This window comes from Pogoniulus pusillus, chromosome 22 (genome assembly GCF_015220805.1).
Source record: "Pogoniulus pusillus isolate bPogPus1 chromosome 22, bPogPus1.pri, whole genome shotgun sequence".
Classification (NCBI taxonomy): Eukaryota; Metazoa; Chordata; class Aves; order Piciformes; family Lybiidae; genus Pogoniulus; species Pogoniulus pusillus.
In genome coordinates, this window is record NC_087285.1 from 22,873,007 (window position 1) to 22,898,548 (window position 25,542).

Below are 25,542 nucleotides of genomic sequence, written 5' to 3' on the forward strand. Positions count from 1 at the left end.
GATTACTTTCCATTTTCTGGCTGACATCACTTTGCTGGCTCTGGTCTTGTCTTGAGCTAGAGGACATCTTGCATGGAGCTGAGCATGCTCCATCAGCAGGGCTGGCAGTGTGGGCACCAAACTCTTCTTGACCAGGAGTACAAAGCACTGCCAATAAGCTAAGTAAAATCCTGTTGTTCTGCACTTTTCCAGTTGATTGGAATCAGGAAGGTGACAGCCTTGATCTTGGTGTTCTCCAGCCCTGCCCCATTCTCACCACGCAGGTCCCCAGTGGTGCCATTACCTTGCTTCTGGTTGATGTCGGCGGGCAGGTGGGGGGAGTGGGACCCGTGGCTGAAATGGTCGTTGCTGTAAGGGATGAGTGGGGTGAGAGGGTGGACTCCATGGGACGGCTGCACCACGGGAACTTTGTTGGACTGCAAGACACAAGGAGGGAGAGGGCTCAGAGAATGGTGAGCTCCATGAGCAAGGAGGCTTGGTGTCCTTTGCACAGTCCTGTCACTGCAAGCAAGGCTGGGAATTACTAAAAGTCCCCAGTGACTCTCAAGGCCAAGCAGAAAATGTTCTTGGTTACTTAAATGAACACCACAGTATCCTGCAAGAAAAAACACAGAGCCAGAGAATGGTTTGGGTTGGAAGAGACCTCAAAGATCATCTAGTTCCACCCCCTCTGCCATGGGACACCTACTAGACCAGGCTGCTTAACGCTGCATCTACCGTGGCTCTGAACCACCACCACCCGTAATCCATAACCGGCAAACCAAGCAGTGACAACAGCTGGCGCGGGGGGAGGTGGAAACCAGCCCAGACTGACCAGGAGCTTTCGAAACTCAGAACTCTCTTGTTCCAGGATGGATGCTATGGGCATGTCACCCGATGCATTGCTCTTGTTTTCTGCCTTGTGCTCCCACAGGGCCTGAATTCAGACTTTCACATCCTGTCCTTTCCTAACCGGGGCTCTCAGGCAAGGGCAGCTTTAGGGCGATGTCTCTGAAACTGTGACATGGTCACCAGCAAGCCCCGAGGCTGAAATCCACCTTGGTCCCAGCTCCAGTGATGGAAAAAGGATCAGCAAGAGCTCAGGCAGTGCTGGGGATGCAGCAGTGCCAAACTTGGCAAAGAAAAGTCCATCTCCTCTTGCAGCTACTCCTGGTTCCACGTGGCAAGGCCATCAGAGCCCAACACCTTTCTGGAAGGTGCTTTTCCGTGAAGACTTCTGCGTGTTGGAGCAGAGCGAGGGCAGTCTGCTCAGAAGAGCCTGAGGAAAGCACAGGCACTGGCTGCTGTCTCCAGCCAGCCTCCTTGCTGCCCACGCCCCAGCCTGCTCCCTACATGCCTGGTTTCGCCCATGGCTGCCTTTAAACCCAAAAATTGCTTTGCCTTGGTGGTGGAATGTTAGGATTTGTCCCAGATAAATCCAGAAAGAGAAACAAGACTGAGTGTGCTCCAAGATGGAGAGAACATAAGAACAGACCAGGCGAGATAGCTCCCCAGGGGCTAGAAGCTGGGTTATTGGTCCCCAGGCCTCCTCTGTTCCACCAAGATTTCTAGGGATGATTTGTTGCATGGCTTTTGACAAGTCACGTCAAGCTTGATCACTGCTACCTTCCACTTTGGTAACGACTTTACTCAGGCAGAGTGTGTACAAAATGCTGGGCTTGGTGGTGGCGGCGGCACAGCCAGAGCTGAGGGCTCTGGAGGACCAATCCTTTCTGCCACTCTGAGCTTCTGGCACAGCAGCCCAAGAGCCCTGGGCAAGTCTCTGCTTCAGAGGAGGATGCCCATGGAGTAGAAAGGAAAACAGACCAATGAAGATACTGCTCTGTATGTGTCTTTCTTACAAAGGTTTGCTCATGCAACTAAACCCATAGAACCATAGAACAATTTGAGTTGGAAGGGACCTCCAAAGGTCTAGTCCAACTCCCCTGCAGTCAGCAAGGACATCCTTCACTAATTCAGTTTGTCCAGAGCCCTGATGAGCCTGACCTTGGCTATCTCCAATGATGGGGCCTCAACTATGTCCTTGGGCAACCTGTTCCAGTGCTCCACTACCTCCACGGTAAAGATCTTTCTCCTAACATCCAACCTAAATCTCTTCTCTAGTTTAAAACCACTGCCCTTCATCCTGCCACTTCAGGCCTTGGTAAACAGTTCCTCTTCAGCCTTCTTGTTGGCCACCTTTAGGTACTGGAAGGTTACTATTAGGTATCCGTGGAGTCTTCTCCAAGCTGAAATCAGAGCATGTTTCTGGCTTCCTGGTAGACGTCTCTGCATAACTGTTGTTCGTGATGAAATGTTACAGAATCTCACTGCTGACGTCTATTCAGTAATGATTTGTATATAATTTTGTTACATACTTCAACTTGATCTCCAAAAACAGTAAGCAAAAATATTTCTCTTTATCCAGTCTGTAAAAAAAATAAGCTAAGCTGACAAATGTGAGAAAGGCAAAGGCAAAGAAACACAAGGAAAACAGGACTGCCCAGATTCACAGATCGCTTGCTGTGCAATTTAACATTCAAGATGTCTGCAAACAGACCATTCCATCTTCCTGTTCTCATCTCCATCCTTTTCCTCTCCATTTCCCTCCCTTCTCCACCACATCCACCTCTTTTTCACCTGCACAATGCATTTCCCCCAAACTCATAACACCTGGGTTCTGTTGGAGTCTCCTCCCACCCCAGGTGTCACCACTTTGCCCTCCCTGCCTACTCTCCTTTTCAATGTGGACTTTATTGGGAGGCTCCTCCCACCCCAGGTGTCACCAATTAGCTCTCCCTACCCACTCCCCTTTTCAATCTAAGTCTTGTTGGGGTCTCCTCCCACCTCAGGTGTCACCACTTAGCCGCCCCCCCCCCCCCCCACTCCCCTTTATAAGTGGCCCCAGGAAAGGCAAGCCCTAAGCTTGCCCAATTGGGCAGAAGAATCCTCCTCAGATCATCACCGGTGAGTCCTCTGTGGTGCATCACTGGGTGAATGGTGGAGGGGATTCAAAGGCCGGGGGGCCTGGTGGGCCCCCCGGCTAGGTAGGGCTAGGCTTACGTAATCACAGTATCATCAGGGTTGGAAGAGACCTCACAGATCATCAAGTCCAACCCTTTACCACAGAGCTCAAGGCCAGACCATGGCACCAAGTGCCACGTCCAGTCCTGCCTTGAACAGCTCCAGGGACGGCGACTCCACCACCTCCCCGGGCAGCCCATTCCAGTGTCCAATGACTCTCTCAGGGAAGAACTTTCTCCTCACCTCCAGCCTAAATCTCCCCTGGTACAGCCTGAGGCTGTGTCCTCTTGTTCTGGTGCTGGCCACCTGAGAGAAGAGAGCAACCTCCTCCTGGCCACAACCACCCCTCAGGTAGTTGTAGACAGCAGTAAGGTCTGCCCTGAGCCTCCTCTTCTCCAGGCTAACCAATCCCAGCTCCCTCAGCCTCTCCCCAGCCTCGTCGCCCTTCTCTGGACACGCTCAAGCATCTCAATGTCCCTCCTAAACTGGGGGGCCCAGAACTGAGCACAGTACTCAAGGTGTGGTCTAACCAGTGCAGAGTACAGGAGAAAGGCAGGTTTGCAGCTCAGAATGAAGGGAATCTCTAATTCCTGATGCTTACCAAATGTAGACTCACTGTGCACGGCAGGAAATGGGATGCAAGCCCTCTCCCCAGCACAAACTGGTGTGGCACAGGCAGTACAGTCACAGGCTATGTGGTTTTCCCACTGAGTGTGGTGCTGGGCTGGCTCCTGCTCACTTGAACATACTCAGAGCTCTGAGAGTTTGCTATCCTTGCCCATGACATCACATGAAGAACGCCTTTTCAAAGACAGTTCCAACATTTCCTAGGGTCTAGCTTATTTCAGAGTCAGAAAAGCCTCAATTAGGGACTCACCATGCTACATGTACATTTTAAGATACTGGAGCAGAACAAGGTCGATACTGAGCTGTTTCAAAAACCTCAGCTGAAGCATTTCTGCTGTTCAAAGTGGGGCAGATCTTTCCTTGCCATTTGCATTATGCCTGCACAGCACAATCCACCAGCCAGCCTCACTGCCCCACCACTGCCATCAGTCTTTGGAGCACAGTCCACTACAAAGGCAGTCAAGCACTCCCAACGCTGATCCACAACACACCAACGGTGACAAGCACAGAGCATGTGTGATTACAGCAAAGAACTGGCTGCCCTTCATCCTCATCACAGCAGAGCATGACAACTTGGCACTACAACAGGTTGCAGCTCCATTACTCAGATTTTCCACCAGTTCAGATGAGAAATGAGGTGTTGCATGAGGAAGAGCTGACCCTTCTCATGTCCCCTCTACACTTGCACTTGCTTTGCTGATAAACTTTTACTTTTTAAAGTCATTACAAGCTGGTGGGGAATGATGCTCAGGAGGGAGTTAAGACAAAAGTTCCTGCAAGAGGCTGTTCATCCCTCTCCTGTTTCCTTCAGTTAGGATTTTGTTGCAGGAACCCTTCTCCCAGATTGAACTTATCAAGGGAAGAAGGAAATATGGCACAAAGATCTGGAAAACCAGAAAATCCTCTGGAGCTGATTTCCAGTTTAAACACCACAGCTGCTAATGGCCATGGCCCATGACCTCATCTAAGCTCCTGGTCTTCACCAGATGTGCTGTGGCTGCTACACACGCCTTAGGTGTGAAATCACAGAAATCCATGTGCTAGAGAGAATGGGACCCATTCCTCTTTTTCACAAGGTCTAAAGTTGGTTTCTGAAATCACCTGCATTACATGAACCTTGAAGAGACTGTAAATGTTTTCTGCCAGATGGACTGATTTAATGTGAGGGCAGTTGGTTTGGCATCCTCTCAGCAGGTGCCCAGGAAGGATGCAGTGAGATGTGCTGCAGTTTGGTGAAGCACCTCCTTCCATCTCCTCCCCAAAGTCCTGTCTCAATACAGCTCTGAGCAGCAGTGCCAGAGCTGCTGGCCACTGACCCATTCACCCAAAGCAAGGCAGCTGATGCCCAGGATCATGGCCCCAAGCTCAAGTCATTTCCATTCCTTGGGCAGCCATGGGAGGACACAGAAGGGCTCTGGGGGTAGCTTTGTCTCACCTCTCCCATCACCGTCCTTTGAGGGCAGGTTGGAGAGTAAGGTGTGCAACCACAACCACACTACAGAAAAGAAGAGCTGCATTTACAGCAACCCCAGAACGGTATTGCCAGAGAGGATGGAGCAGCAGAATGTGTTCTGCAAGCCTAGAGGACCTTTTCCCATATTAAATTTGCTAAGGTGTGCCTCTCCTGAGTGCCCACCAGCACATGATGCTCAGTCAGGTCCCTGTGCACCACTCAGTGCTGGGCCAGCACTGATGCTGCAGCCCAGCACTCTGCCAGCATTAATCAGACCCCCCCAGCTCTGCTGAAAATAATGAAAACTAAACTAACTGTGAGGTAAAAAGCTCCCACTTTGGAGGCAAGAAGTGACTTTACTCACTAGAGGTAACTGGATGAGCAAAGAGAAAACACAGCTGCAGTAACTGCTAAGAAGGACTAATTGTTGGCAAAGCAAAATGAAGAGAGCTCCCTGCTGGCGCATGGTGCCTGTCGGTAGCCTGAAGGCTGGCTAGGAAATGCTCCTCTTGCTGAGCACACACAGGCCCAGCAGGTCTGGAGCATGGGATCGCCCTCGCCAGGGAGGTTAATGCTCTCTGGCTCCGAGGTGCCTGATCAGGCCCTAACCTTTCACTTTCATTCCCTTCCAACACTGGGCCACTCACTACAAGAAGGACATCAAGGTGCTGGAGTGGGTGCAAAGAAGGGAAACAAAGCTGGTGAAGGGTCTGGAGAACAGGTTCTTAAGAGGAATGACTGAGGAACTGGGGTTGTTTAGTCTGGAGAAAAGGAGGCTGAGGGGAGGCTTCTGGTGCACTACAAACTCCCTGAAAGGAGGCTGGAACCACATGGGGGGTCAGTCTGCTCTCCCGAAAGAACAAGACAAAAACAAAAGGACTCAAGTTGTATCAGGGAAGGTTTAGGTAGGACATAAGGAGCAATTTTTAACCCAAAAGGGTTGTCAAGCCCTGCACCAGGCTCCCCAGAGCAGTGGTGGAATCCTCATCTCTGCAGGGATTGAAAACCCACATAGCTGTGGTGCTGAGGAATGTGCTTTAGTGGTGTCTTGGCAATGATGGGCTAACAGTTGGACTTGGTGATCTTGAAGGTCTCTGGATCCAAACCATTCCATGAATCCTCCACACTGGCAGCCCTTCCATGGAGGCAGAGAAGTCTGCAGGGAGAGGAAATCTCCAGACCCCTCTGCAATGCCCAGAGCCAGGCATTGCAGGCCAGGGTAGTCACCTCACTTTGACAATTTGACTTTCAAATTGTCCCACACTGACAGCCCTGAAGAGACTGAAAAGCCAGGGACAGCTTGGTGGTGGCCAGCCTGGGGAAAGGAGCCTGGCCAAGGGACCGTGGTTGTGCCACGTTGGTGGCTGCCATCACCAAGGCAGAGGTGGGTTTTGGCAACCCAAGAACCCTGTACCACCCACCCTGCCATGTGTCCAGCTGCTGAGAGCAGCCCCCCAGGGCTGGTCCTGGCTCAGAGCTGGCAGGAATGGGTTGAAGTCCGAGAACATTTCCATGCTCTGCCCTGCTTGGGTGTCTCTGGGATGAAAACCCCAGGTGCAGCACATGTGCTGCAGGCTGCAGTCTGACCCCAAGCTGCCCCAAATGTGTTTGCTTCGACGTCACTTCTCAGAGAGGACAAGATGAGCTGACACACCAGCCGTGAAAAACAAAACCTGAGAAGCTTTGCTGCTGCTGCTGTGGTGAGGAGTGAATTCCTTTTCGCTGTGAAATGAGTCTTCGTGCCACAGGGAGAAAGGTCTGAGGTCAGGCTGCCGCGAGCACATCCCACTGCTGGGGAAAGTGACCATAGCAGGGATGAACATGCATTTGCTCTTTACCCAATAATCAATTCCAATTATCAGATTATTAGGGACAAATTACTAGGTACACAGAATCATAGACTAGAAACATAAAGTTTGGAAAAGCACTCTAAGATCACCAAGTCCATCTACCAACCCAACACCACCATGCCCACTAAACCATGGTCTGAACAAGTGCCATGTCCACACATTTCTCTCCAGAGATGGTGACTCCCCCACCTCCCTGGGCAGCCTGTTCCAGTGCCTGACCACTCTTGCAGGAAAGACATTACCCCTAATATCTGATCTGTCTGCTCCTGGGATTGCTCAAGGGCAGCACTGTCACTTAGGGTGCTGTGAGACCTGAAGTCCACGACTCAAACACAGCTCTGCACAGTTGCAGGGCTCCTCCAAGTTCTGATAAATCTCCCACCTCAAGACCCCATGCTGTGTAGCAGCAGACATCTTTGCTCTTCTTTTTCCCATGGTGTTGCACCAGGAGCTATGACAAAAGATCATCCCCAGTACCTGCTGCAGCCCGTTTTGGGTGCTGCCTGCAAGCACCGGGGCTGGAACCCTAGGCAGCAGCAACTCATTTCTCATCTCAAGACATTTTTTTCTCTTTCTCACTTTTGCTGCACTCACATCACCCCAGCCTGCTGCTGCAGCAGAAAGGAAGCAGGGAAAGTTAAAGCCACCCACGCTCAGGCTGCCCTCATCCAGTCATGCACCCCTTCGGCAAAGCCAGATTTTGATAGCAGTAGCAGCAGCAGCAGCATCTCCCTGGCTCAAGGCTGCGTCACTCAGCAGGAGGGATGGAGCTGGCCTTTACTCTAAACGTCACCAAGAGTTCCTCCAGGCACCAGGAGACCACATCTCCTATGACCAGAAGAGTCCTGCTGTCCTGTGTACCCCATCTTTGGCTGGCCCAGAACTGCTTATAAGCAGCAGTCAAACCAAGGGGAAATAATCGTATGCAGCTATCAATTCTTGCATTAATTGTGCATGGATAATGCAGCAAGAGATGATGGGGTTAGGATGGGCACAGCTCATAGAGGCAAGTAGTGCCCTTGCTGAAGTTTTCATCCAGACATTGTCCTTGCTCAGCTTTTTATCCAGTATTGCCCTTGCTCAGGTTTTTTTTAGAATCACAGAGTTGCTTTGGTTGGAAAAGCTCTCTAAGACCATCGAGTCCAACTGTGGGACACTAAACCATGTCCCCAGGTGCCATGTCCCCACATTTCTTCAACACCTCTGGGGATGGTAGCTCTACTACCTCTCTGGGCAGCCTGCTCCAGTGCCAGACCACCTTTTCAGTAATTTTTCCCTCTGGTATTGAGCCTGAACCTCCTGTGGTACAACCTGAGGCCATTTCCTTTCATTTTATCACCTGCTACTAGGGAGATGAGACTGACCCCAACCTGGCTCCAACCTCCTTTCAGGAAGCTATAGAGACTGAGAGAGTCCAAACATCCCCAGGTCCCTCAGCTGCTCCTCCCCAACCCTGTTCTCCAGATCCTTCCCCAGCTTCCTTGCTCTCCTCTGGACACACTCCAGCACCTGAATGTTTCTTGTAGTGAGTGGTCCAAAACTGAACTCGGCATTCAAGGTGTGGCCTCACCAGTGCCCAGTACAGAGGGACAATCACTTCCCTATTCCTGCTCTACACACCACTGATGATCCAGGTCAGGATGCTGTTGGCCTTCTTGGCCACCTGGGGACACACTGCATCATCTTCAGCCAGCTGCCAGTCGGCATCCCCGGGTCCCTGTCAGCTGGGCAATTCTCCAGCCTCTCTCCCCCAGGCCTGTAGCCTGTTTATCCAGCACTGTCCTTGCTCTGCTTTTATTCAGTGTTGTCCTTGCTCAGGTTTTTATCCCTGCACTCTACATTTTGTGGCTGATGGAGTGTGCATTCCCTCAGCTCTTCCCTTTCCTCTGATTTCTTTGAGCTTCTTTAAAAAACAAATCTGCATTGAAGATGCAGAGCAGGCACTGGAGCAGCCCCAATCATTTCTGCACATTGGAGTTTTGCCTCAGTGACAAAACTCAGCTCCCAAGATGCTGACTGTCCCCTGCGACTCAGACACGTGTCACAGCACCAAGCATCACTTGGGTACCAGGGGACAAGCTCCACGGCATTTAACACCTTCTGTGCCCCAGCAGCCAGAGAGGTTACCTCTTTCCAGACACGAAGGGGCCAAACACAGAGAAAGAACTTCAAAACCTTTCAGAAGTTCTCTGTGACCTTCTGTGCTGCTGCTGGTTTCTGTTTCTAAGCACTGATGGTTATTGTGAAGTTAAAACTGCAGGGGAAGTAGCTGAGCTTTTCATCATTTACGGGCACAGGAAGAGCTGCTTCACTTGACAAGTAAGAGAAAGATGTAGGTGGTTCTTCATGAAGACAGAAACAAAAAAAGCATGGAAAAAATCAAGCTCAAACATTCCTCCAAAGGCTGCTTTCTTATGGGCACAGGGGCTAAGTGTGGAGGCAGTTGTGTCCCATATCAGAGGAGAAAGCCCCTGAGAAATGAACTTCGGCTTCAGAGCCCTCATCTTTACAGTGACACTCAGCAGAAGAGCCACCTCACTCCAGAAGCCTTCTCAACCATGCAGGAAGCTCCCTGGCTTGCCTTGCTTGGGAAACACTGCTGCTGTGATGCTAAGCAGAGCTTCGTGTGAAAGAGTGGTCAGGCACTGGCACAGGCTGCCGAGGGAGGTGGTGGAGTCACAACCCCTGGAGCTGTTCAAGAAACGTGTGGCCATGGCACTCTGGGACATGGTTTGATGATCATGGTGATCTTGGATTGATAGTTGGATTGGATTATCTTAGAGGGCTTTTCCAACCAAAGCAATTCTATGATTCTTTGGTGCTGCATCTGCTCAGGAGGGATGAAAACATCCTCTAGTGCCTATGTGCTGGCTGCCACAAAGGGCAACGGTGACATTTGGCTTCACAGAAACAAATGCTGGGGGGACATAACCCAGGGACTTCACCACGTCCCCATACTCCACCTATCTGCTCCCCATCACTGGGGCAATAAAACCCTGGGACTGCATCACCACTGCCTTGCTGCTCTACAACATCTGGTCATTGACTTTCTTGTCTTCTGGGCAACAGAGGAAAAAACTCTTGCTCCCCACTTGGTTGTTCTGTGAAAATGAATCAAAAGCTGCAAGGCCTGGAGTTCCTGGTAGCTCTTGAGGCTTCAAGTGAGGAGACATCTCCTTGACCCACAGAGGCTGATAGTATCTGACCTCTTTTATTTCACTGCTTCTCAAAGACCAGCAGTTGGTCAGATACCTGGAATTAATCAGGGAAGTGTCCAAGTGTGACACAAAGCTGAGGCTCACCCTTTGGCAAGGCTCCAGACAGAGCAGACGTGACCACCCCCTGGGCAGCAGGAGAGAGCTCTGGCAGCTCAGATGCAGATTTTCCTTCTATTTAAAACAAAACCAAAACCAGCACAGGTACCTGAAAGGGCACAGGGGGCTTCATGATAACACCTAAAATCTCTGCTGTGATTTAAGGCATTTTCATTCTCCAGACATTAGAGAGGGTGAAACCTACCCTTTCAAGCTGCAACAGTGCCAAGTGGCATGGCCACGATGAGTGACACTGTCCTGCTGCTGTCACCAGAGCATCTAGACAGGAAATCTGTCACAGGACTTTTGTCCCTGTCTCTGGGCTTGAGATGGGACCGATGCCAGCCCCCACACTCCTAAAACAAACATTTATTTTATTTTAAAAAAGATTTATTTCTATCTATTCTGTTCTATTCTGTGAAGCCCTGGACTAGGCTGCCCAGGGCAGTGGTGAAGGCTCCATCCCTGGAGGTGTTTAAAAGCTGTGTATGATGTGGTGCTGGGAGACATGGTTTAGTGGTGACCTGGCAGTGTTGGGTTCATGGTTGGACTTGATGATCTTAAAGTTCTTTTCTAATCAAAGCAATTAACAGTTGGACATGATGATCTTTAAGATCTCTTCCAGCCAAAATGATTCTAAGATCCTATTGTATTTCTTTTCAACTCGCTCAGCCTCAGGGGAGATCTCACCATGCAAGAACATCAATGAAAAAAAGAAGACAATAAACCAAAAGTGTCTCACCCCATCTGAAAGACTGGTGACTCTGCTGTGAGCAAGAGAGCAGCAAGGACAATAATAACAAGGATACTGCTGTTCAGAGAAAGCTTCTTCCTGTGACCATGCACTCACAACAGCATCAGGTAACACCAAGAGAAGATCTTTCTGCATGCTGGAGGTGCCACCAACACTAACAGGGAAGAGGATGCAGCCAGGGATGGTAACTGGTAGCAGTTCTCTCTGCTCTTGGGCATGCATTTCTCTGCTAGGGTGGAATCCTTGGATATTTTTATGAGTGCCAGGAGCATTTCCAACGTGGACGGCCATGACCGAATGACCCGTGGCTGCTCCCAGTCTCCAGGGTCTCTCCCAGATCTTTCCACAGCATTGCTGCTGGGACAGCATGGGGATGGCCAGCTGTGTCTTGGGATGTCACTCTCACCCTCATTCATTCTTCCAACCAGCTGTGAAGCCCAAGGGCAAGGGCTGTGGTGAAGGACATCCCTCCTCAGTAGGAGCCCCAAAACCCATCAGAGACCATTGGCCAGGACTAGGGAGGGCTGCCCTGTGCCCAGCCCGAAGCCATCCCCGCCTTATCCTAATCTGTGCTCACACTCATTTCACAGTTTCCCTGTTAAACGTCTCTCTGGAGGACATGGGGGGAAGATAATCCCCCCTGAGCCAGGGGCTGCCACACCGACACCCTGCAGCTGTAAGGAGATAGCAGCTTTCCTGCTTGCTCACTTCCAAGGGTGACAAGTTTACACAGGGTGCTACAGCCACTAATCCCGGATCATACCCTGGGTCTGCCTGGGAGAAATCCTAATTTTCCTGATAGGAGGAATTAGTTCCTTTAATGCTTAATACCCTTTCCCCCCCTCTCAAAGCAAGCGAGTGTTATTGTGCAGAGAGGAATAAACATTTAATTAGAACGCGGACTTCATCTCCCAGCCGGGGCCGAACCAGCCCCCGCCGAGCCCCGCTCCCCGCTCTGGGTCTGGCTCTGATCTCTTAATGCAGTGGCTGCGCTAAACCCTGGCCTCGCTGGATTTGCATATCATCAGAGAGCTAGGGAAACCAGGAGGGAACTGCACGGTTTTCTCCTCTGCCCATCTGATGCTTTCTCCTGGATTAGAAAGAGTCGACTTTGTTTAACGACTGTACCAATGCATTAAATATTATTTCATCTTCTTTGTTTGTTCTTGGGGGCTGGGAAGCAGACAGGCTAAAGATCCAAACTTACACTATGGTAATGAACACCTCCTATTGTGGGAAGCAAATATCTTTGTAATTAGGATTAGAAAGGTATCCTAATGAATCTTGTTCTGTCACTTGACTTCTAGAAGTTCCTTAAGTGTTACCTTCACTGAGATGTAGAACAAGGAGCAGTTTAAAGGCTCCCTAGGTAATCCCTGCAGACAGAGGCGAAGAGCTGCCGTGGCCACCGGTGGCACGGAGTGAAGGGTCCTTGAGCCTCCTGCATGAGATTTAGGACTGAGTGATCTAATCCCAGCATGTGAGATGGATTCAGGCTGCAGGAGAACATGCAGCTCTGAATATCCTAACTCCCCACCATGAACTGGAGCAGCTTTGTGAGGAACAAAGGCTCCTCCACAGCAAAGGCTGTGGAGCCCGGAGAAGAGCAGCCCCAGAGGGGATCTGATCAGTGCTCAGCAAGAGCTAAAGGGTGGAAGGCAAGGGCCAGACTCTTGCCGGTGGTGCTCAGGGATGGGACAAGGGGCAATGGGCACAAACTGGAAGCTAGGAGGTTCCAGCTCAACAGCAGGAGAAACTTTCCTGGTATGAGGGTGCTGGAGGCCTCGAACAGCCTGCCCAGAGAGGTTGCGGAGTCTCCTCCTGTGGAGAGCATCCAAACCCACTTGGACATTGTGCTGCTGGGCTTGGACTGGATGATCCACAGAGGGCCCTTTCAAACCCCACCGTGCTGGGATTCTGTAATGAACCAAGAGAGAAGGGACGCCCCAAGTGCCACAGCAGTCCTTTACTCCATACAGCCAGTTTTTCAGCTCCTCTACCTTGTTTTCATTTGGTCTCATTTTCAGACTGACACTCAAGAGATGGGAATAAAGGAAGAAACTCTAGCCCTGTGCCTTGATTTCACCTCCTCTGCACTTGTGATGCTGAAGATTGCCTACCCTGCTGGTATTAAGTCATACATATTTTAACCTGGTTCTTGTCATGTGTCATCAAATCCTGTTTTTCAGGTAGTGAGATTCATAGATTTAATTGCATAAGATTTTACTACAGGAGTGAATGGTCATGAGATCATTTTCATCTCTGGGTCTCAGCAGGGAAAGCAACTTTTAGAGAGCTGGCTCCCACACTCCAGCCCCTGGCTGAAGGTCTCAGCTTCTAAATCCAACTAAACTAAACACAGACTAGGAAGGTGTCACAACTGGGTCTAGTGATGAAACACAGTAAACTGTGCTTTATGCTAAGGAGTAAGTCAATAACTCCTGCTACAGCCAGACTGGCTTCTAGCAGATTTTTTCCAAGAGCTCTGCTAAGTTTTTGGCTACAGCTCTGTGAGAGTGACCGGGTAACAGATCAGACATAACACGGCCAGCATGGCAGTGACAGGTTCTCCCTTCGAGAGCACAGGCCACACAAACTGTGTCTGGGCTCGGATTTCATGTTAACCCAGGCTGATGAAAAGTGCACAGGGCAGGACTGATCAAAGGCTTCACACTGAAAGAAATGAGAAACTTGGAATTTGAGATGGTTTTGATGAGAAAAACACTTGATGAAACTTTGCTCTTTCAGCTTGGTTTTGCTTTGACTTTGGGGTTCATGGGAATACAAAAAGCAATGGAAGCAAAGCTGCAAGGGCAGAAATCTTAGCTGAGTTTTAGTGATCTGGTTCTTACTTTGGGACCTCTCCATCTGCTCCAGGACCGTGTGTGATCAGGAATTTATTACTGTGGCAGTTATTATTTTGGACACAAAGCCCAAGTCACGGAAGCCACAACTCCTCGCAGGGTGCATCTTCGCTCTGGTTGTGCTGGGAGAAGCTTAGGTCCAGGACAGAGCTCTGAGACACCTCCTGGTTGATGCACCTGTCTTCCTGGGAAGCAGAAGACACAAACGCGAGCCATCCCCATCCTGAGTCTTTCACGCCCCGATCGGGCTGCACTACAGTTTCTACTGGCTCATGCTGGTTTTATGCCAATCACGCTGGCCAGCCGTGAAGAGAGTGCCAGTGGCCCGACCTTGACCTGGGAGGGCAGCCCAAGCGCGGTGGCTGGAGGCACATGCCCATTCCCATCACCGTGAATTTGAGATAGGATGATTTCATGCAGACAGCGAGGAGCAAAAATGTTCCAATGCCAGCTTTTCTGGCTGAAGTCAGGCTTGCGTTCCAAACCAGCTCGCCCTGCCCCGCGGCCACCCACAACACTGCACCCCACGGGAGAGGTTCCCCAGCGCTGCCAAACGAAGCGGCGCTGGGCGAACGCGAGGAGGACCCATGCCAGGCAGGGGTCAGGGCTCTGCACCGCCAGCAGGCAGCTGTGTCCCAGCACGCTCCAGCACAACACTGGGACGCTGCTCTCTGCAGGATCAGCCTGGACTTGCCTGAGCTGCGAGACCCCAGTGACGACGTCACGCAAGATGCTGGCGGCACCAGAAGCGTCCCCAAGGGCTGCTGCCTGTTTTCCTTCAGGTCATGTTGGAGGGATTCGGTGAGAGGTGGAGGGTGGTTTCTTAGCTCCTCCCAGGGTCAGCTCAGGGCAGCGTGTGGGGGCTTCGACCCTCTCTGACATGAGCAAGAACCTGTTTTTCCACGGGGCCATTTGTTTAACTTGCTGATTTGGGTCCTGTTCTGTGTCTGCTGCTTCTGCCATGAAACGCAAACTGATTCGCCCCAGCAGCATTTTCACTCACTCAGGTAAGAGTTAAAGAAGGAAGAGCAGGTGATCAACCAAGGTACCATCAGTTTACAAAGCTTCTGGCAGAGGTTCTTTTCCCTAACCAGAAAATTAACTAACCCAAGCCACTCCAAGAGTTAGAGTAGGTAATTTTGGAGGACAGGATACTATTTTTTAAACCTCCTTGTGGTGCCCTCTGATCTGCTACAATAAATGGGAGCCCCATTTGCTCAGTGATGAAACTGAAGCTACAGAGAACATCAATCACAGTGAAAAAACGCATCTATCACACCTACATGCACACTACCTCCACGTGCCTACAGTGCAGGTTTTAGTATAGCTATTACTTAGGGCCTGAGCTGGAAGTCCACATGTCCCACCTTTGCTTTCTGAAAAGCTGGAAATGAAAAACCTCTCTTGCTATCAGGACAATAACTCGAGGCAAAAGAAATTCCTTGTTTCAGGACATGTCAAAGCCTCTACCAGTATCTAATTTTTTCAAGCAAAAGTAGTCATGATAGCCAGTGGATTGAGCACCGGCTAAAAAATCCAATTAAAACACTATTTTCATTGGCTTAGGGTTTACTTTTGTCCCTACTGCAAAAGGTAAAACTCATGCAGATTATAAAGGATTAAGGCCTTTTGTATGCCACTCTTAGTTTTAAGCAGACTGCCACACAGAGAAAGCAATTTTGCAGGATCACAGTGTCACAGTATCATCAGGGTTGGAAGAGACCTCACAGATCATCAAGTCCAACCCTTTACCACAGAGCTCAAGGCCAGACCATGGCACCAAGTGCCACGTCCAGTCCTGCCTTGAACAGCTCCAGGGACGGCGACTCCACCACCTCCCCGGGCAGCCCATTCCAGTGCCCAATGACTCTCTCAGGGAAGAACTTTCTCCTCACCTCCAGCCTAAATTTCCCCTGGCACAGCCTGAGGCTGTGTCCTCTTGTTCTGGCGCTGGCCACCTGAGAGAAGAGAGCAACCTCCTCCTGGCCACAACCACCCCTCAGGTAGTTGTAGACAGCAATAAGGTCACCCCTGAGCCTCCTCTTCTCCAGGCTAACCAATCCCAGCTCCCTCAGCCTCTCCTCGTAGGGCTGTGCTCAAGGCCTCTCCCCAGCCTCGTCACCCTTCTCTGGACACACTCAAGCATCTCAATGTCCCTCCTAAACTGGGGGGCCCAGATCATCTATGAAGATGTTAAAGAGGATGGGGCCCAGCACAGATCCCTGAGGGACACCACTAGTGACAGCTGCCAGCTGGATGTGGCACCATTCACCACCACTCTCTGGGTCCGGCCCTCCAGCCAGTTCCTAACCCAGCACAGAGTGTTGCCATCCAAGCCATGGGCTGACAGCTTAGCCAGCAGTTTGCTGTGGGGGACAGTGTCAAAGGCCTTGCTGAAGTCCAGACAGACCACATCCACAGGCCTCCCCACAGCCACCAAGCAGTCACCTGATCATAGAAGGAGATCAGATTAGAGAGGCAGGATCTGCCCTTCCTAAACCCATGCTGGCTGGACCTGAGCCCTTTGCCATCCCTCAGGTGCGCTCTTATCACCCCCAAGCCAACCTGCTCCATCAGTTTCCCTGGCACTGAGGTCAGGCTGACAGGTCTGTAGTTCCCAGGTTCCTCCATCCCACCCTTCTTGTGGATGGGGACCACGTTGGCAGTTTCCAGTCTCCTGGGACCTCTCCAGTGAGCCAGGACTGCTGGAAAATGATGGAGAGCAGCTTGGCCAGCTCAGCTGCCAGCTGTCTCAGTACCCTGGGATGGATCCCATCTGGTCCCATGGACTTGTGGGTGTCCAGGTGGCTCAGCAGGTCCTGAACTAATTCCCCATGGATTTCCAGGGGAACACACTGCTCCTCGACCCCATCCCCTAGTTCAAGAGGCCACTTGCCCTGAACTCCTCCCTCCTTACTGTTGAAAACTGAGGCAAAGAAGGCACTCAGGACCTCAGCCTTTTCTTCGTCATCAGTTATAATGTTCCTCTCCTGGTTCAGTAAGCAGTGGAGGCTCTTCTTGCTCTTCTTTTTAGCATTGATAAATTAAAAAAAGTGCTTTTTATTATCCTTCACAGAGGTGGCAGCCTAAGTTCTAGCTGGGCCTTAGCCTCTCTAATTTTTCTCCTACATAATCTGTCTACATCCTTAAACACGTCAGGAGAAGCCTTCCCCTCCTTCCAGAGGTGATGCACCCTCTTTTTTCCCCCCAATTCCTTCTCCCCAAAAGGTTCGTAAGATGTCTTTTTGTTTGTTTTGGGTTGGTTGGGGTTTTGGTTGGTTGGTTGGCTTGTTTTTGTTGGGTGTGGGGGGTTTTGTTGTTGTTGGCTCTCTCCTCTGTTTCAGAACAGATTTCTGGGGCTTTCTGATAAAATCAATCCCCAAATACAGCCAAGACACAATCAATGGGATTTGGAAGAAAGCTCATCTTAGAAGAGGTGAGTCCAAGTCCCTAGCTGGAGTGTCTGGAGCAGAATAAACTGCCCATGTGCTCAGGCCATAGAGTCAGAGAATCATTCTGGGTGGAAGAGACCTCTAAGATCATCAGGTCCAGACCACTGCCAGACCACCACTAAACCATGGCCCTCAGCACCACAGCTACACGGGTTTGCAATCCATCCAGGCATGGGGACTCCACCACTGCCCTGGGCAGCCTCCCCTGGTGCAACTTGAGGCCATTTCCTCTTGTTCTATCACTTCTTCCCCGGGAGAAGAGACCAAACCCCACTTGGCAACAGCCTCCTCTCAGCAAGCTGCAGAGAGTGAGCCTCCTTTTCTCCAAAATAAACAGCCCCAGCTCCCTCAGCTGCTCCTCACCAGACTTATGCTCTAGACCCTTCACCAGCTTTGCTGCCCCGCACCTACATTTCCTGCACTGGCCCTGAGAGGACATGCCACGCTGCACCTCCAAACAGCTTGTATCAGAAGTCTAAACTGTTCACTTCATAGGATAGAAAACAAGATCCATTCATGCTGCCGGTGAACGTTTTCCCACTGCCAGAGATGCGCTGTTGCCTCCAGTGCTGGCAGCTGATCCTGCAACACCACGCACGGAAGAAGCACAGAAGAAAATCACTCTTAGACGTGGGAAATTTTAGCCTGTGGAGGTCTGCACTGTCTGAGCACCTCTGCTTCAGCTTGAACTTATTCATTTCAAAAACCCACTGCACTGTCCAGTCGTGGTCCAGCAGCTCTGCTGCTGCAATGTTCCCGGCTCTGGTTCCAGAGCAGAACCACCCTGATCCCAGTCCCCAGCCCCACCACATTCGAGCTGCTGGGTTTTGGAGGACCTGTGTGCTGAGCAGAGACCACAGCACTCAATCACCAGTTACCATTGGTGCTCAGGGTTCCTGCAGGAGCCTCACGCTCACCCTGACCCTGCCACAAGACAAAACACTTGTTCATTGTGTTCTGAGGAGCTGGAGGCACAGCCCATAAAGCACTGCCTTCTGCTGATTTCACTTATCTTTGACCCATCTGCCTCAGTGTGACTGCTTCACGTTCATACAGGGCTGTGCTCAGACCAGGAAATGCATTTCTTAACTGCAAAGTGGCTTTTAGGGCAGAGACCTCTTATCTCCTGTATCTGGACAAGATCAAGCTCCACAGACTCACTTCTGGTTCTGATCTTCAGTACAGGAGATTTTATACAAGATATTTCTACACACCATTTCGAAGAGTGCAATAACAACTGCCAGTTACCAACCAAGCTCCCACAATCAGCTCAGTGGTATTTCTCTGCCTGGTGACCTAAGAGAGAGAATCACAGAATTACAGAATAAAAGAGTCACCGAGTTACAGAATCAGAGCATCACAGAATCATAACATCACAGACTCACGAGCACAGAATGACACAATCATAGAACAACAGAAAATTCTGTTTGGAAAAAACCTTTAAGACCATTGAGTCCAACCAGTACCAAACTACCGAGTCTGGTGGAGGAGTGGGGAAATTACCAAGCATTTTTCCCCATTTTATCTTTACAACAGTGAATTTCCCCCGATTCCCACAGGAGCATTCTCTGTCTCTGCAAACATTAGCAAAGAGCATTTATGAGGACCAGAAACTGGTTTGAAGAGCAGGAGTAGACAGCAGAGCGCATGCTGAGGCACTCCTATGCACGCTCCACACACTGTCCTCCGCTCCAGCAGGAGCTGAGGAACACTTCCAGATGTTTCATGCAGTGGGGCCCTGTGGTGCATGTGCTGCAGAAGGCGTGATGCTGGCACTGAGCTGAACACTTCCGTGGGCTCGTTTCCATGTGTCTGCAGCGCTGCAGTCTGACAGCGTGCTGGGGACCACAGCTACCGTGCTAACAGACAACGTGCAGTGGTGCAGCTGTGAGCTGCCCCCTCGCCATCCCAGAGCTGCTGCACAGCGTGTCTGTAGGGTGTCTGCACTGAGGAAGTCTGAAATTATTTGGAACTGATGAGAAAACAGCAACAAATCACCTGGAAAGGTGTGTAAGGACAAGGCATGGAGACCCCCAGCAGCACGGCTCCAGCACACTAACCTCGACCCTGTCATACCAGGAGGTGACACAAAAGCAATGTCTAAATGGCCTGTTTCCAGCGACCTGGCATGGGAGGAGATGGTACCTGGACAGGTTTTGGGTGAAGGGGTTGGGCACGGCCCACAGATGTGGCCAGGCTCTGGGGACTGTGCAGCCAGAGACTGATTTACTGCTGCTGAGGCTCCACCGACAGCAACACAACTGCAACACAAACTACCAGGTCCTGGAGACACTAGGAGAAAACAAAGGATAGACGCCAAGATAACAAGTACCAGCACTGAGTTGCTCCTCTAATCAACACCCAGCTCCTGGCACATCTCTGAGGTCCCCATGAGCCCCTCACTCGCCTCAGAGGAGCCAGCGTGGGAAAGAGCACAGAGTGTTACCCAGGAACACCCCACCAGCTCTCAGTGAGGAGGGAGAAAAAAGTTCCTCGCATTCCTTAAGAGCCTGCTGGGCACCAGCTCCCTCAGCCCAATGTTACTGTGAAGGGGGAGCCCCTCCTCATTAATCCTCAGGCTTATTGGGGCCATCAGGACCGAACCAGCCCCATCACACACTATCCACTTGCCTGCCCCTTTTCCCTTTAAAGTATTAATATTGTAAATTACTCTAATTTGTGCTTGGGACTAATAAATCATAATTAGTCAGTAGAAAACAAACTGTAGCACAGACTTTAATCCCTCATATCTACTCTAGCTACTCGTGACCTGGCAGTCAGAGCCTACAGGACATGACTTTTTCATTCCCATTCTCCATCAGGTATTATCTCAAAGAACACCTGCAGTGCCTCGGCTCTCATCCTGTCCTACGCTGCCCTGGCTGCAATGACATCTGCTGGTGGTTACAACCCTTCTCAGCTAGCCAGATGTTACCCGCCATGGGAAGGCAGCAGCTCTGTGCCCCTGCACTGTTGGGTTTGTTTCCTGAGTTGTTTGGTTTGGATTATTTTTTCCCTCTCCCAGCCCAGTGCAGAGCTATGGCAGAGTCTTTCTTTGAACAGAGATAATTATGCTACATCTGAACAAGCTCAAGAGGTCAAACTCCCTGACCTACCCCAGCAGCCCATAGTGCACAATGCTGCTCTGAGACATCTCGGTGGTTTCTCTGACAGGTCCTTGTGCCATGGAGAAGGGAAGGGCAGATTCCACCGTGAGGGAGGAGTTGGGGCAGTTGTGAGTTAGGGCATCATGGCAAAATCCAGAGCAAAGAAAGGCCTTTCCAGTGGCATATCTGCAGCAGCCTCTAGGAAAGATAACCCCAGTTCTGTCTGGGTGGCAAAAACACACGGCAGACACAGCAGAGCCACAGGGACTGGAGTTGTGCAGGATTCCTAAGCTCCCAGACATCGAACTCACAGGGTTTGGGTCTCACTGAAACCTGCACACTAAAGGCTGAGCTCCCTCTGTGCCAGGATTCACAGTATCACAGTATCACCAAGGTTGGAAGAGACCTCAGGGTCTGCAGGGAACACAGGAGAGGAGACAGCCACCAAAGCCACTGCATTCTGAAATGTAGGGGCACCCTGAGGAGGACAATACGTGAAGGAGTTCGTCATAAGCAAGCAGGGCAGCAGCCACGGAGGGTGGTGCTGGATGGTAGCGCTCTGCTGAAACCAAATGCCTCGTGCTTCTGCACCACAGACTGCTGACTGCAGCAGCCCTGCCTGGCCAGGGCAAGACAGCTGACGCTCAGGGCATGGAAGGAGGCCGTCACAGTCTTCCCTGTGGCTTGGGATGTTTTTCCTGGAAGGTGCACTACTAGAAGAAAAACACTGGAACATCCTTCAACAAACCTCCACAAAAAGAGCCTCCAGAGTGGAAAGAAGAGAATGCAGTCTAGCATCTCTACATCAGGGAAACACTTTTCATCATCACTCTGTCATAGAATCACTGAGGTTGGAAAAGACCTCTAAGACCATCAAGTCCAGCCATTGACTGAACACCATCATGGCCGTTAAACCATGTCCCCAGGTGCCATGGCCACACATTTTTTGGACACCTCCAGGGACAGTGACTCCACCGCCTCCCTGGGCAGTCCACTCTTTTACCACCTCCCCTGGTGCACCTTGAGGACATTTCCTCTCATTCTATCACTTGTTACTAGGCAGAAGGGACCAGCCCTCACCTCACTACAGCCTCTCTTCAAGTAGTGGTAGAGAGCATGTGGACCTCTCCCTCCCATGCTATCTCACTAAGCTCAGAGTTATTTCGGCTCTGGAGAAGGCCACATGAGGGGGCTGCAATCAGATTTCCCGCAGGGAGAAATTCCAAGTCCAGCAGCCATCTCACACCACAATCCGTGGACTTCCAGATGAGGCCAGCCGGGTGAGGTGAGGGTGGGATGGCAGACCGGGGGACGTGAAAGGGCTTTGGTTGAGTTTGGCGCAGCGCCAAAGACCGACAGGCTGTGAGCTCGGGAGCTTTGGAGAGCCTGACTTGTAAAAGCGAAAGAAATGCAAAGAAAATAATTAAATTACCCAGACTGCTCACCTAGCATTTTCCCACCTCAGGCAGGCGCTCTGATTAATGCTAATTAGCTTATCTCCACATTAGATCCTGATGATTCATCACTTACTACCCCAGGAATTATGACGCACTGGGGAGAGATATATTTGCAGATTCCATGGGTGTATGCCACGTCTGGAACACTTAAATGAATTTGGCATGAAAAGGGACCAACCACAAGCCCAGCTAATCAAACCAGCATTTCTCAACCCACACCTTCCAGTAGTTACAACAAAGATTCAGAGCAAAGACAAGAGTATGGCACTGAAGACAAATTTATCTGCCCCATCGGTGCTGCAGAATCTGTGCGGAACAAAGGACTCCAGAGGCAGCTCGCCAGGAGCCTGTGGCTGCTCCTCCTTTGCATATAAATTTAAAAGGAATTTTAATAAGTGTTAAGCACACATGATTATTCCTTATTTATAGCTGAAAGTAGGTGTGAGCAGTGCTTTATAAAACAGAGAGAAAGGGGGCGGGGGGAAGAAATCCCTTTGGAAGTCTGAATGGAAATCAATGGAAAAACCTGCTCCCGCCTTCTCTGAACTGCCTGCTGCCTCCGTGGCTTGTTCTGCTGCGGGCACGGGCACAGCGGGGCTGGGTTTGCAGCGGAGCCTCCTCCCCTTCGGATGCGACACATCAGATCAGAAAGAACCAGCTCACAGAGGTGTGCGGCTCCCAGCAGAGGCGTGCAGATGGGAGGCCTCCCCGACTCACCTGTGACTGCCACTCGACAGCGGTTTGGAAATGGAGCATCCCCATGCAGCTTTGGTCGGAGTGCGGGTCTGCAGCGTGGGGACAAGCAGCATGGGGACATGCAGCCTGAGCTGTGCTTCGGCCTCGCGTTTCGCTGCGGCAAGCACACAAACAGCCTGGAGCTTCTCATAGTTTTGGAGCGGCTGGTTACAGAAATGCCACATGCAGAACGAGAGGAGACGTCGCACTCTTTCCAACCAGAACCACGACCTGGAGGTGTCAGCCAACACCGAGCACGAGTCCGCATGCACCCAGGCTCAGGAAGGGCACTGCCATCAGAGACAGTGTGCCCAGCAGGACCACGGCACAGCCTGTCCCTCTGTACTCAACGCTGACCAAGCTGTGCCTAGATTACTGGGGTTACTTTTGGACCCCTCACTACAAGACGGGCATTGAGGTGCCTGAGTGTGTCCAGAGAAGTGCAACATAGGTCGTGAAGGGTCTGGAGAATAGGGCTGGTGAACTGGGAGCTGGGGTTGTTCAGCTTGAAGGAAAGGAGGCTGAGGGGAGACCTCATCACTCTCTACAACTCCCTGAAAGGAGGCTGGAGACAGGTTAGGGGTTGGGCTCTTCTCTCTAAGTAACAAGCAAAGGATGAGAGGAAATTGCCTCACATTGCACCAGAGGAGGTTTAGGTTGGACACTACAAGAAAGTTCTTCCTTGAAAGGGTTCTCAAACACTGGACTAGGCTGCCCAGGGTGGAGTCTCTATCCTTGGTGGCGTTCAAAAGATGCAGGGATGTGGTGCTAAGGGGCATGTTTCAGCACCAAACCTGGTAGAGTTAGAGAATGGTTGCACTGGAGGATTATTAAAGGCCTTTTCCAAGCCAAATGATTCAGTCCTATTCTATTCTGTTCTGTTCTATTTTGTTCCGTTCCATCCAGTTCCCTTCCATGCCATTCCTACCTCTCAAGCTCTTGTCACCAAGCTGCAAGGAAAGGAAGGTTGTTCCCTTGGACATCACAACCCCCAGGGCCTGCCCCCTCCCTGTCTTAGCTGTAATCAGGAGAAAAGAAGGAAAGCTGCTTCAGGCTTGTGTAGGGGCTGAAGACTCAGCTGCCTTTCAGAAGTGCTGTGGAGCCATGAAACAGAAGAGATCAAAGCCTTGTTTGTGAACTTGAGGGTGTTACTGGATACAGCACCTTCTCAGTGAAGGCATTCTGTACCTCTTCTGGAATTCAGATGAATTTCCTCAGAAGAGATCCCTGCACGTGCAGTCCACCAAAGCACTTTATTTACAGGAAGTTAATTAAGGAAGCTCTTCTGGTCCAGTCATCTCACAGTGGTGACACCAGATACCCTTCCCTGAAGCTTGATTTTTCCAAAGAAGACATTTGTCAGACTATGCACCTATGATACTAACTTTTATTTCACCCATGTGACAGCAGGCAGGGAAATCTGGGACAGGAGGCTCTGCTCATTTGGAGCAGCAGCACAGGTGATGCTCCACACCATCAGCACTCTCCCATTTTTGCCGGCCTTATGGCGGCTGTGAAACATGAGCCTAAACCAAAACACAGCTTAACTTGGAGAATGATGTTAACCCCAGATCCGACCCTCCTAGTCCCATCTCATGAGATTCTTGATTTTAGTGTAGTTTCTACCAAAACCAAAATCATTCCAGCAGCTCCATCAGACTCCTGCTTTAAGGCAGGTTGGCTATAGCTTGCATCTTTCTGGTTGAGGTGAGTTTTGGTTAGGGTTAACATTTGACATGGGGAAACCAATGGTGTCGAGGCTGGAGTAGGTGCTGGGATTATAATCCAGGCCAGAATGAAGTCAGGTCATTAAAAGTTTCAGTGGAGCCTTGAGGAGCAAAATTTGAGCAGAGTACACAGAGAGCTTTGAGGCCATTTTCTTTTGGGATTGGTGAAGGCTGCATGAGGCTGGATTTATCGTAAGAAGCTGATGGGCTAGGATAACAACCGATTCGGGTGGGACAGCACCAAGCTTATGTTGAGTGAACTCATAAAGCTTTGGGTTGGAAATGACCTTTAAAGGTCAGATAGTCCAACCCTCCCACAGTCAGCAGGGACAGCTGCAACTACAGCAGGTTGCTCAGAGCCCCAAACCACCTGACCTGCAGTGGTGCCAGGAATGGGGCATCTGCCACCTCTCTGGGCAACCTGGGCCAGTGTGTCACCACTCTGTGTGGAAAAAATGTCTTCCTTATATCTAATCTAAATCTAGCCTCAGTGTGTGACTCCTTTGAAATCTGGGCTCACCTGGAGTCATCAGAGCAGTGAAAGGGCTGAGGTTAAGGTCAGGTCTAGAGGTGAGTTCAGTAGATGATGTGGTGGACTCTGAATATGCCATCTGGAGCCATCATATTTAGTTTGGTAACTGGGACATGTCCCTAGGCCCAAGCTGGCACTGAGTATAGGATTAGGGCTTGAACCAGGGGAAACCACTGAGAGCACACCACAGAGGAGAGCACTAAAGCAATCTGAGAGCCGGAAAGTTCCCTAGGCCACACTTCCAGGCATGGCCAGCAAGGCAATAATGGCCAAGGCTGAAGGAGCAGGTAAAGCTCTGAGGTAGAGCACCAACTAGGTAACGAATCAGCCAAATCTTGATCCTATAATTATACTTTCCTATGCATTGTCTTCTAGCAACCCTAGTGTCAGCATGCTGCCCTGGTCCCCAGGCTCACCAGCACCAAACCCTCACCCTAACACATGCCTTATCCTAACCCAAACCCAGGTTCATTTCATTTTTCCCCTAAATTGTACATTCAAGCCAATTCCTCACCAAGTTGTTGCTTTGTGAAAAAAGATGGAGTCTTGGTCCTCCCAATGGCAGCTGATGTTCTAAGTTCAGCTTGTTGTGGGTCTTTGCACCAATGAAGGAATAAATGAGAATAAGAAACTACACAAGAAACCTCTTTCCTCCAGGGCAGGTGGA

The 25,542-nt window shown here is 50.6% G+C and overlaps 1 protein-coding gene and 1 long non-coding RNA gene across 6 annotated transcripts in view; one reads left to right on the top strand and one right to left on the bottom strand.

The window, feature by feature from the left end:
- TCF7 (transcription factor 7) overlaps positions 1-25,542 on the bottom strand; it is a 77,635-nt gene that overhangs the window by 21,230 nt on the left and 30,863 nt on the right. For all 4 annotated transcript variants that reach the window (XM_064162209.1, XM_064162208.1, XM_064162211.1 and 1 more), the window contains exon 5: positions 284-416. In XM_064162209.1, the coding sequence (XP_064018279.1) occupies positions 284-416 (133 nt within the window). The remainder of the gene's footprint in view (positions 1-283; positions 417-25,542) is intronic.
- On the top strand, positions 2,876-15,427 carry LOC135185449 (uncharacterized). Of its 2 annotated transcripts, XR_010306492.1 has the most exons (4): positions 2,876-2,946; positions 10,920-11,108; positions 13,029-13,190; positions 13,879-15,427. It is a non-coding gene; the product is annotated as an uncharacterized LOC135185449 (long non-coding RNA). The 2 variants fall into 2 exon arrangements; XR_010306491.1 differs by having other exon boundaries at positions 13,029-15,427.